Here is a 13,749-nt window from a genome sequence, read left to right as displayed (position 1 = left end):
AGAGGGGGCAGCAATGGGCTGCAATGGATGGATTTTTGAGGAATTACCCCCCCCCTGACAAAAATGCCTTTACGAGTGGGCTGCAATGAGCTGCAATGGGAGGAGTTTTGAGGACTTCGCTGCCGACTAAAAATGCCATGTTAGAGTGGGCTGCAATGGGATGCAATGGGAGCATGTTTGAGGAATTACCCCCTGACTAAAATTGTCATGTAAGAGGGCTGCAATGAGAGGACTTTTGAGGAATTAACCCCCTCATACTAAAATTGCCATGTAAGAGTGGTCTGCAATGAGCTGCAACTGGAGGAGTTTTGAGGAATTACCCCCTGACTTAAAATGCCATGTAAGAGTGGGCTACAAGTAGCTGCAATGGATGGACTTTTGAGGAATTACCCCCTGTGACTAAAAATGCTATGTAAGAGTGGTCTGCAATGAGCTACAACTGGATGAGTTTTGAGGAATTATCCCCTGACTTAAAATGCCATGAAAGAGTGGGAGGAATTACCCCCTGACTTAAAATGCCATGAAAGAGTGTGCTGCAAGTAGCTGCAATGGATGGACTGTTGAGGAAGTAAACCCTCTGACTAAAAAAGCCATAAAAGAGTGGGCTGCAATAATCTCCAATGGGAGGCCTTTTGAGGAATTACCCCCTGACTAAAATTTCCATATAAGAGTGGGCTGCAATGGGAGGATTTTCGAGAAATTACCCCGTAACAAAATTTGCCATGTAAGAGTGGGCAGCAATGGGCTGTAATCGGAGGACTTTTAAGGAATTACCCTCCCTGACTAAAATTGCCAGGTAAGAGTGGGCTGCAATGGGCTGCAATGGGAGGAAAAAGGCAAAATTATGTAACAGTGAGGGGGTAATTTGTTCAGAGGGGTTAAAAAGAGGTAAGAGCTGGGCTGCCAAGGGGGGTAAAATGGTGTAAGAGTGAGGGGGCAAAATACAAGTTAACCCCCCATTCTTACATCTTTTTGGTCTGTCAAGGGGGTTAAAATGATGTAAGAGTTCGGGGGTAATGGAGAAATTACCCCCGAACGATTACGAAGCAGAGGTATACCCAAATCGTTGCGGACAGATTTGCCCGATGCGTGTATCTCGTGTTCATTTTTTTATTTTAATACATTGAAAATCAAACAATATTGCAGAAAACAGCTACTTTAGCAGAAACCAGCAAAATGGAAGGGAAGTTAGCAACCTATGTTCGCAGTGTCCTAATCCTAGCCGCGAAATATAAGTACAAACTTTATAACCTTTCTTCCGCACGGCTTGTATCACGCATCTGCTCCATTTATGTATCAATTTTTCGCTCGCAATGCAGCTCGATTTCGCATATAATCTGCAATTAAGCCTGACTTAGTTACTACTTATATAATTAAGCCTAATTTGTTACTGCTAGTAGTACTTTATTACTACTTTATTACTACTTATAGTACTTTATTACTACGTATTACTACTTATTAGTACTATTTATCACTACTTATTTAAATCGGCCAGTGCCACATTGGTATACAAAGCCTTTGATGTGCGAGGGATTTTTTGGAAAAAACAGTTATTGTGGTGAGATGTCTTTAAAGCACTTTAAAGCTTTGAAAGCTTCAAATAAACCTTTATTAAAGTGCGCATTGCATGCTCAAAATGCGCGTGAAAAAAGATACCTAAATTGAGCGGAAACGTGCTACAAGACTCGTAGCCTACTTTTGAATGTTCCGAATGTTCCGAATGATTATTTCGCAAAATTGGCGGAACCCCTTTTATGAAAAGTAAGATACAAAGGATGTCTCCTAGTTTCGTTCATTGTATGTACCTAATTTTTAAGCCAATTTTACTAAGGCAAACATTTTGGTTTATAAACTCTGCGTCGTAATGACTCTTAAATTATTTTACCCCCCTTGACAGTCCAAAAAAATCTAAGAGTGTGGGGTTAATTTATTTTTTACCCCCTCACTCTTACCCCATTTTACTCCCGTTTGAAGCCTAATGCAGCCCAAAATAACGTAAGAGGTTTGAGCTGCATTTATCTAAAAAATCTTCCCATTGCAGCCCCACTCATTTTGGGCGGAAAAATCCTTCTGATGCTGATCGGTTCCAAATTTACAATGCATTTATTCAATTAGAATTGGAAAGTCTTCAGATGTCCAATATGAGAAGAAAAATTTTCAGATTGATGTGTTATAAAAAATTGAAGTACGTAATATCATTCTTCTTTCCCTTTCTTTTAGTTACTTATATATTTCTCAATTATCGTCGTTTATCAAGTTTTGGTTTGTTTTTACCCTTTTTATAAATTCTGCGCAACAAAATAATTTATGAAATTAAGTTGCATGCGAGCAAAGATTGTCTTCTCGGAATGTGTAAGAAACACGCTAGTCTATTATCGACACCTATCTTGCTTGATATTGCAAGAGACTTGTAACATTACGCATCATCTTGTAAGATTCTTGTAGGAAGCGTCATTTGCAAGATCTTTCAAGATAAGCGAAATAATGTGCGAAGAATGTTGCAAGATGTTTTTGAATATAAGCGTCGGTGTTGTACTAGGGAACAGAAGCTGCTGCAATCTTTTATAGCAATAGATTCGTTTGACTGGGAAGCAATCAGAGTGCGTGGTTATCCCATAACTGTCTTCTGCACTTGGGGTCTCAAATATGGAGAAACATTTGGATCTCCGTCTAATACGTATGTTGACATCCACGATGATTATCACAGCACAGCCAAATGGGGTGGAAGTCCGTCAGACGAGGGACCCTCTGCTGTTCTCACTCGCTATTGGTGGTATATACAGCTCATCGTTGACCCGTAAGTCAAAATGCAACGAATGTCACCATTTCACTACAGGCCACCTAGGTTATTCCTCAACGTGTGTAAAAAAAGTCGAGTGAAAGACCATAAAATCGAAAAAAAGTCTTTACATGGACTACCTGTGTCGAGTATAGTCTTTTGATACTCGTTTTGCGGGCCGAATATGGACTTTGCAAAAGTCAAGCACAAACATTGTGGTATGATAGGCGACACTAAGGAAAAGTTACCATGTCGTAGATTAACGGTTCAATCTGCTGGTTCTATGGGAAACGAGCCCTCACTTATCCATGTATAATCAAATCGACCATAGTTTGACAAAAATTAACTGCAATAGTGGCACCACGTGATTGTTAGACGCGATCATCTAGCCATTTCGTCAAAATGCGCAACGCTGTTCATGAAAAGACGTTTATATGAAGTTTAGGATTGTGTCGTACGGTGATAGATACCTTTCTTGTATCTACACTCGTACTTTAATCTATGTATGTCTGAATACTCCATTTGAAGGGCGAATGCCTATTTAGTTCATTTTGTTGCTAACTTCTTACTAACTTCCTCCCACTTTGCAAGTAATGTCTGTTCATGCTGTCTAATGATTTCATACTGTAAACAAATCTAATTTTACTTCCCGGATGTTTGATCAAATGTTGAACAAATCCATTTCTTCATTTTGTTTAACTCTAGTTGTCACTCTTCCCATTTTCAGCGCTATCGCTTAGTTGAATTAAATCTTTGTCAAACGCTTCTCAATTGGACTAACTAAATAGAAATCAACCATTCGCGACGCGATTGCCTAATCGCCACGTAATCGACAAAAAGTAGATAACACATTCGCCATTCGCGACGCAATTGCCACTTTCTATTTGGATAATACCAATCGCAACACAATTGACCCAACTCACATTGATTGAGTATAACATGGCGCAGTCAGCAGCGGACTCAAAGAAAACTCCACTGCACATAGAAGCCTTTTGGGAGAAACTCACAGCAACACCCACTCTAACCTGGGACAAATGGACACAAAATTGGAAACTTGCTCTTCTCGCCAAGGAAGGAATACAACTTGACACTCTCTTAGATTATCCTCCTGCATCAGTGAACTATCCACCCGAACCTACATATGAAGAACCAGTAGAAAACCATACGCAGGCCACAGAAAGAGATCGTAAGGTTCGAAACCAGCAGTTGAAAGTGAACTGGCAAAACAGATGCAAGAAGGCTGATGAAATTGGAATTCTCTGTGGAGACAAACCATGGACACTCTGTGAGCAGAAGACGATATCGCTGCTGTATCTAAGCATTGGCACAGAGGGGCGTCGAATCTTCAAGAGCAAATACCCACACTTTCAAGTAGAGAAACAACCTCTAAAAGATTTGTGGCAGGCAATGGAGGAGTCATTCACAAAGGTTCGTAACATAACCTACGATCGTTTCGTATTTTATTCATGCAAACAACAAAAGGGAGAGTCAGTAGAGAGTTTCTATGGTCGTCTCATAGAACTGGCAGAAAATTGCAACCTCGGAAGCGAAGAAACAACACTAATTCGTGATGCTTTCATACTCAATATGCTTGATCACGAAACTCAAAAGGAGTTGTTGAAGGAAACTGTGGAACCACCAAAAGCACTAGAAATTGCCATACAAATGGAAATGGGAGCACAAAATCAACAGAAAATTAACCAAAACTTAATGACAAGTAATACATCTGTAAATTACATCAACAATAGCTATATTCGCAATCGCAACGCGAATGCACCTCCAGCAAAACGTGACTTCACACGCTATCCAACTGTCCCTGCAAACTATCAGTATACAAGTGTTTGTACCGATTGTGGTCTTCGCTGGAGTCACAACCACAAACAGATTTGTCCTGCGAATGGAAAAAAATGCCACAATTGCGGTATTTTGGTTCATTTTGCTCGAAAATGTCGAAAACCAAAGAAGCAGCAGAATTCAACACAGAAAAATCAAAAAGCAAACGTAAATCAAATTGAACAATCACCAGAAAAAAGCGATGACGAGGAATCAGTAAACTATATAACAAGCTATCAACAATTGTACCAACAAGTATACGACTCAAACTACGAAAGTGACTCAGACGACTACGTGGCAGCTATATCTTCAGATTCAGTTCATCAACTGGAGCCACTGAATGTGGAAGTACAGATTGGAGAAATACAAACATCGGCAATGATCGACTCTGGTAGTGCTGTGAGTATTATAACAAAAAGTCTAGCAAACAGAATCCTACAATCAACTAAATCTGCAAGATGGACAGATTCGTCAGAAAAAAGGAACCTAAAAACGTTCTCCAACGAACCAATCAAAGTCATCGGGCATTTGGAAACTACAGTGACCTACAACCATTGGAAAGATGTATCAGCAATGTTGACAGTGGTAGATGACGGCCACAAAAACATAATTGGAAGAGATCTGTTTGGCCCACTGAGGATTGCAGTTGTCCAACAACAACCAGAAACTGGTAAATGTGTTAATAACATCACTAATTCTGCATGTAAAATTAAAGAGACAGTTGCGACGCGATTTCCACATTTAGTATCAAGAATTGGTCTATCTAAGACACATGTAGCAAAATCAAAGTTTCATCAAAAGTTTACAGCAAAGCATCAAAAAGGCCGACGTGTTCCGATAAATCTCCAACCTCGAGTTACAGATGAATTAGAAAGACTACAGACAGAAGGCCATATTGAAAAATTATCTAGTTGTTCGGATGAAAACTTCATATCTCCAATCGTAATAACCGTAAAGAAAGACCAGTCAATAAAGCTAGCACTAGATTCAAAAGTTCTAAATAAAGCAATACACAAAAACAAATATCAAATGCCAAATATTGAAATGTTAATTGATACCATCTCACAACACTTGACAAGTACACACAACAGTCAACAAGCCTATTTCACCACATTAGACCTCAAATACGGATATAGTCAATTAAAATTACATCACGAAACAGCAAAACACTGTAATTTTAATATAATATGTGGTGAATCTACTGGTACATATAGATTCAAAACAGGTTTCTATGGTCTCACAGACATGCCGGCGGAATTTCAAAAAGCCATGGACTATACTCTAGTAGGTTTGAAAAACACATACTGTTTCTTGGATGATATAATAATCGTTAGTACAGGCACTGAAGCAGACCATTTAGCTTTAGTTTTCAAATGTCTTCAAAAGCTAGATGACGATAATTTGAGAATTAATTTACAAAAATGTCACTTTGCAAAATCAGAAATAGAATGGCTCGGTTACAAATTTACACAAACAGGTATATCACCATTAGAAAGCAAAACAGCTGCAATTCTCACAATACCACCACCAACAACATTAAAACGTCTTAGATCATTTCTAGGATCAGTCCACTATATCGGTAAATTTATACCACACCTAGCACAATTATGTCACCCTCTCAGACCACTACTAAAGAAATCAGTAAAATTCGTCTGGACAGATGAACACACAAAACACTTTAATCTAATTAAAGAAAAAATAGCAAATAGTACTGAAAATAGTCATTACAATCCCAAATTAGACGTTCGAGTAAAATGTGACGCTTCACGCTCAGGATTGGGGGCAGCTTTAGAACAAAATACACCAGAGGGTTGGAAGCCAATTGCATTCGCGTCACGATTTCTCAACACAACAGAAGAACGCTACAGTGTCAACGAATTGGAACTATTGGGGATAGTGTGGTCAATTGACTATTTTAAATATTATCTATACGGAAAAAATTTCACGGTAGTAACAGACCACAGAGCTCTATTATCAATACTTAAAGAACATCGATCTAACAAATCATATAACAGCCGTTTGTCTCGCTGGATAGATAGACTGTTACCATACAATTTCACAATCGAACATATGCCAGGTGCAAAAATGGGACTTGTTGATTACATTTCTAGAAACCCCTTCGCTAGAGCTAAAAAGATATCTACTTATGACGAACATTTTGTTGTAGCAACAATTTCTAAAATTTGTGATTCAATGAAACATCTTATAGTGAATGAAGAAACAACAACTAAAAAATTTCAGACCATATTAAGGTCAAATATGCCACCACAACAAATAAAACCTCCATTCGCACCGCGATTAACCACACAGTTAAACATTAATTCGACAAAATTTCAATTACCACTTGCACCGCAATTAACAACTTCACAGTTGAAACCTCCATTCGCATCGCAATTAACACCTAGAAATTCAAATGTTAACACTCATTTTGATCATCCATTTGCGCCGCAAATGCCACTTAAAACTAGCAAATTACAATTTGTACCAAATCAGCATAAAGTCAATAATTCACATTCCATTAGCAAATTCGCTGCAAAAGAGGTGCAAATGTCAGACAGTAAAGAATGTGAACAATCTGAACAATTAGTCCCAATTCAACCCATTAATGGCAATAAAGCAACTAATCCACCAAATAACACCAAATTAAGCGCGAAAATACCCAAATTCGAGTATAAATACCACACACCCAAAAACAAGTCGCTTTTTGCCCAAATTCAGCGTTCGAACAATTACTTCGTAAATAAAGAGAACGAACCTTTAAAATCAAAAAATACTATAAACAGCCTCAGAATTATGTCAAAATCAAAAGCAGTCCGTTCAAAATCAACACCAGCAAAAGCACGAGTCACCTTTTCTGATACAACCCCATCGACCCCAGAATCAAACAACACAAGCCGTACCGAAACTCCGACAGGTAGCATGATCGATGAAACAGATGACCTGATGTTTAACGAAACACTTCAAAAAGTGTTCAGCAAAAAATTCCTCGCAATATTAACGGGGAAGGATGCCATCCTAAAAGAGGTACGAGACTGTGTATTACGAGACGACGCTGAAAGACTGCAGGAAATTAGTCCGTATCTCCACTCATATTGGAGAGACTTGAGTGTAAAAAACGGATGCGTCTGTCTAGACGAAAGGATAGCAATCCCCAAAGCTATTAAGGATGCTGTACTCGAGGACATACACTCTACTCATCCGGGCAGTTTTGCAATGTTATCGTTGGCTCAGAATATCTGGTGGCCTTATATCCACAGGGATATATTGGCAAAAGCCAGTGAATGCAAGGCATGCACTGAAATCGGTAAGAATCTTAAACCAGTGATTTCGCACCGCAAATGGACACCTTTACCTAAGTGTAGTGAACCGAATGAGGAAATACAACTAGATTTTGGTGGACCAATTTTAAATGAGAAAGGCATAGAACAATATTTTATTACAAGTATAGACAGATACTCTAAATACCCTACGGCAGAAATAGTAAACAATGCATCAGGCCCAAATGTAGTTAAATTCTTAAATAATTATATATATCAACACGGAGTACCCAGAACTATTAGATTAGATCAGGCTAAATGTTTTACAGGAAAAAAGTTTGAGACATTTTGTGCTGAAAATAATATTACACCTATATATGCACCAGCAAATGACCATAGAGCAGTCGGATTAGTAGAACGTATTATTCAAACAATTAAACGACAATTATCTTGCATGAAATCACAATTAAATAAAAAATTTCATTTAGAAAATTCATTGAAAGCAATAATACAACGATTAAGAACATCAAAACAAAAAACATTAAATATTACACCATTTGAGGCACATTTTGGCAGAAAATGTAATACACCTATATCAAATATCACTACTAAACCTAATAATAAAAATTTGAACTATAATGCCATAATTAATTATTATTTAGACGAGGACACAATCCCAGGTCGTTCGTACTTAACGGAGGAACAGTGGGCCGACACTGCGTTATGCTCCGACACCGAAATAGAAAAGGTCATTTGCGCTGCAAGTTCTCGCGCAAGATTGGAGCAAGAAAAACGCAAGGACGGAGAGACAAGATTCATTAAACCCGAAGCCATTTGCCGCGAGATGCCATGCTCCGAAAGAAGTATTCAAGTTAAATTGGCCAGAAAGCGACACGAAAGCCAACGACAGAAAAAGAATTTAGACGGTCTCTACGAAGTACTAGCGCCAGGGAGCACCGTCTGCAAAATAAGCCCGACAACGAGCGTTATAAAGGAGCCATATAAACAGGAAGTTAGAGTCCGGAATTCTGACATCGCGAAATTCGGAACGCGAGCCGAACGCGAAACAAAATTAATAGAATACATAGATCGCCGCCCGCAGAAAATAACAGAAAAAACATTAGAGCAGAAAATTCAACTTCACAAAAAGGACCTAATTCGAAAAAACACCGGGGACAAGAAAATTAAGAGGAATAAACGACAAGCCGACGATGTAAGCATAGTTTCTTCTGGACGTTCTTGTATTTCAACAACAAGCAACATCGCACGATCACTAAAGATGCGTATTCCGAAAAGGAATCCAAAATATGACACAGCTTTCCTAAACAGACCTGATTTAGTACAAGTGCTCAACATAAGTCCAATTGCGCCGCAAATGGATGATTCGACTGTAGCAGGACCATCTGCATCACAAACAACATCACCGACACCTACACACCCGACACCAATTTTGAAGAAAACTTCAAAACGTAATTTAACCATAAGCGATACGTCGGACTCTGATACTTCATCTGTCAGAAGAAGTAAACGAACTTTAAAGAAAAAGAAGACCCAGACAATAGTTGAAAAGGTTCGCAATACCGAAGGATATGTCGACGATCAAGACATAGAAACTGTAGGAGATTCGTATCAGAACATTGATGACCGACAAGAACAGCCGAGAGAGATGACCGTATTACAAGCGGAAACGGCTGAACAAAGTGACAGCGAATAAAAACTTTATTAAAACAAACTTCCTCTCTCAAACTTATATTTTACTTATTATTTAATATTTTACTACTTACTAACCGGTGAATATTTATTAATTTTCTGATTTTAATTAATAATTTATTTTCTTTCCAAGAGGGGAGAAATGTCGTACGGTGATAGATACCTTTCTTGTATCTACACTCGTACTTTAATCTATGTATGTCTGAATACTCCATTTGAAGGGCGAATGCCTATTTAGTTCATTTTGTTGCTAACTTCTTACTAACTTCCTCCCACTTTGCAAGTAATGTCTGTTCATGCTGTCTAATGATTTCATACTGTAAACAAATCTAATTTTACTTCCCGGATGTTTGATCAAATGTTGAACAAATCCATTTCTTCATTTTGTTTAACTCTAGTTGTCACTCTTCCCATTTTCAGCGCTATCGCTTAGTTGAATTAAATCTTTGTCAAACGCTTCTCAATTGGACTAACTAAATAGAAATCAACCATTCGCGACGCGATTGCCTAATCGCCACGTAATCGACAAAAAGTAGATAACACATTCGCCATTCGCGACGCAATTGCCACTTTCTATTTGGGTAATACCAATCGCAACACAATTGACCCAACTCACATTGATTGAGTATAACAGATTGATTAAGAAAAGACCGCTGGAAACAATTCAGCCATTCTTGACTTAAAGCTGATACATTGTAGTTAATTTCCATTGTAGTTCATTACATTGCTTATTTAATTTCCGGATACATGTTCTTAAAAACGTACCACAAAAATGCACATCGATTCAACAGTTTATTAATTGATTGATTTACACTCCAGGAGTTTTCATATGATCTTACGGGGTGTAGAGATGTTTGTTTTGAAAACAAACATCCCAAACACCAATTTCTTACATTTAAAACTGAACAACAAAAGATTTCGTAAGTTTTAAAAGTGAAAACACTATAGGTTCCTTAGGTACGTTTGAAAACGAAAATACCGACGATTTCCTTCGTTTGAAAACCAAAAAAAAAGAAGAGTACCGATTGAAAAAAAAAGTAAAAGGATTTTGTCTTTTATCTGGAACTAAAATAGAACATAATAGTTTTCCGGAGTTCAAAATTAACACCATCTGGAATAGGGGTCTAAACAATATTCACTGCTATGACACGCTAGAATTTGTTTACTGATGAAAAATGCCGCCAATCGTTGCAATCAACATCAAATCTTGCAACAACTCATCACTAAGTCTTTAGCGCGTGAATTAAAGGCGGGTCAAGGCGTGTCATTTATTGTAATGCCATAGTGCACGGCGAAAAATCAAGATTAACTCAATATGGCTAAAATGTAAAATTTATACGATCAGGGAGAATAGTTAAGGGAGAAATGCTGAGAATCGATAAATAAGTGCGCTGAAAAAGACAGCGTAATCATGTTTATTAAAAATCTTTTTTCATCTTATCCCTAGTGATATATATATATATATATATATATATATATATATATATATATATATATATAGATGTAGATATAGATATAGATATAGATACATAGAATTGTTCTGATTGATACAGCCCGGAATGAGGTCACACTTTGCAGTCTGATTCTCGGACGAGAGGTCATCAGTTATTAACAGAAAATTTTGGACAGAATCTAATGAACGTGTGTAAACTATAATACAAAATAAATATTTTCAATATGTTGAGAGTTTCGTTTTAGATGATAAATTACTAAACTAAAAATATATTTTCATCGCCTGTAAATGCATTTCAGGCAAAAATCAGCCTTTTTTTCAGCAAAATCTAAGAAATGAGTTCGACACTCCCGAAGTTCCTGACATAAACTTTTTCAGAACTTTCACATATTTTCCTACATACAATTCAAAATGCATCATTTTCATTACATTGCAAAAATAAAAACGCATTTAAAAAAACTCACTAACTTCAAAAACTGTAGCATTTTAAAAACAGAAGCAAACAACTTGAACAGATCGCTGCACTAATGAAAGCATTTTTCAAATTTTTTGTCTTGCAAAATTGTATTTTTTCTGTCACAACACTTTTCTAAAAACACTTTCAAAGAACAAGACTAGTAGAAACCGCTATCAAAATAAGTATTTTGAAATAGGTTCTCAGAAAGCCTCTTCAACAAAGTCTCTGTAGACTTTGGAGTTTAAAGAACCTAATGGTTGTTATCGAAAAACAGCCGCTTATGTCAATGCTCCAGTCCAAATGCCAGTTTGTGAAGTTTTTTCTCCGACCTACTTTAAGGGGGAGGAGCTATATATTCAATTGGATTTTGTTTGTTCAGTCAGTTTTGGACTATCGCTATATTCATCGAAGAGGGTTGTGAGTGGTATCATTGGAAAGACCGTCCCGCTTAGCATACTTATTCAAAAAGATTTTTTCCTACTTTCTTTTTTCCACTGATTCATCGAATTTTTAACTTTTGTGAACATTTGACTGATTCTCGCTGTTTTTGTTCACACTTGCGATATTTTTACCAATTTTGCTCAAACTATATGTTAAAATTGTTAGCGATAGCATTGTTGGTTTTACTTTTAATGTTACAAGAGTGTTGATGAAATGTTTGATTCCATTCTTTGGCTGAAATTTTTTCTCGTTTTTTAAAATTCAACCTTTTTTTATCAAAAATGCCGGGAATGAACTTTTTTAGTGCTATTTGTTTACAATTGCCATATTGACATACCGAAAAAAATTACTGACAAAATCTTTGTTAACTCCAACCAGGGCTAGTGTTACTTCCGTCTCCTTCGAGATTGTTCTTGCAAAAATTTCTGCCGTTTTTTTGATATTTTAACTCGATATTTCTTCAATTATTTTGTATATACTTTACACTTGTTTTGTCAAATTCTCTTATCCATAAAAGTTGGAAAACCATGTGTTGTGTGTTCCTCATGGTCTAACAGCAAAAAAATTCTAATAAAGGCAGAATAGCTGTTTTTTACAGTTCCAAAAATTATTCGGATTGTAATTAATCGCTGTCTTTTTTATAAATGTTTTCGAACTTTTTGCTTTGTTTTTTTTTTAATCTTAGAGAAGAGAACAATTCAAATTAAGGTGTACTAATAACAGGTCCAATTGGCTTCCTAAGAAGTTTCAAGGAATTTAAATTTACTTTCAGTCAAAATCAAATGGTCGTTTTGGCTTTTCAAAGAAGTTTGTTTTCAAAAAAACCATTGATTTTTTTAGCTTTGCCACTTTTTCCTCTCTTTTTGGTCAAATTAAAGTCAGCCAAAACAGGTTGCGATGTCTTTTTAATGGAATAAAATTTAATATTTTTGGTGTCTGCACTTTAAGTATTGGTTTTTGGGCTGTGATGCTACCCGTTTTTACCAAAAATTTTCAATTTTTGGAATTTTCTATCTTTGAGGGTCGTTTTTGTTTTATCACATTAAAAACTGCTCAGCTATCACATTATTGGCGTTCAAATATAAAACAAAACATCATATCAATTTTTTGGTGACTGAATTATGGTTTCAGCGGTTTAGACAACGTCTTCTAGCACGATTCAGTTTCTCTTTATTTTTCTTTCTTCTTGCAGTCAGTTGACAGCTAAAGCTTTTGATGTCTTTGGAATCAAAGGTTTTAAAAAAGGGTTTTTGTGGTTTTTTGTCTACTTGTTATCTGATCATAATTTTTTGGCAGAGATAATTTTTCTGACAGGTTAACCGATTTCTTAGTTTCGTAAAAATGAGGAATCAGGGAATAATTAAGTTCATTTTGTTTCAGCTGTTTCCTGGCAATAAATATGAGCGACACGTCGTTGTCGTCATACCAGGAAGGAGAAAACACAGAGGCCACTAATACAGATCAATTCAGAGCCAAATACTTGGGTAAGTTAAAAAATCACTGGACTATTTCAATGATTAAAACGACTTAAGGTCAAAAGCATTGTTATAAATAAATATATCCCCTTCAAAAAATTATGACTTTTAAACATAGCAACGATCCTGCAGAACGGGCTTTTTATTGCATGAAATATGCTAGATAAGCCTTTATTGCAAAAGCAAAAATCTTGTGGAAAGATTTGTCGTAACTCAATATTCGAATGAATGAAAAAAAAACACTATACAAGATGTAATCGAGCGCAGTTTGAAAACCAATACAAGGCAAAACAAAAAAAGATCTAAATCAATAATCTAAATCGAAGTTTCTTCAAACATTGTTT

The 13,749-nt window shown here is 36.6% G+C and overlaps 1 protein-coding gene across 1 annotated transcript in view; it reads left to right on the top strand.

Annotated features, from left to right (window-relative positions):
• The window catches only part of LOC142356996 (uncharacterized), a gene marked incomplete at its 3' end in the record, with an annotated part of 32,591 nt that extends 19,177 nt beyond the window's left edge, over positions 1 to 13,414 (top strand). Inside the window, exons 3-4 of the mRNA XM_075408725.1 lie at positions 2,569 to 2,797; positions 13,311 to 13,414. Of these exons, the coding sequence (XP_075264840.1) occupies positions 2,569 to 2,797; positions 13,311 to 13,414 (333 nt within the window). The remainder of the gene's footprint in view (positions 1 to 2,568; positions 2,798 to 13,310) is intronic.
• Positions 13,415 to 13,749: the final 335 nt, after the last annotated feature.

The sequence above is a fragment of the Convolutriloba macropyga genome, unplaced genomic scaffold (assembly GCF_964194025.1).
Source record: "Convolutriloba macropyga unplaced genomic scaffold, txConMacr16.3 SCAFFOLD_2043, whole genome shotgun sequence".
In the NCBI taxonomy this organism is placed as follows: domain Eukaryota; kingdom Metazoa; phylum Xenacoelomorpha; order Acoela; family Convolutidae; genus Convolutriloba; species Convolutriloba macropyga.
This window is presented reverse-complemented; position numbering and strand designations above follow the sequence as displayed.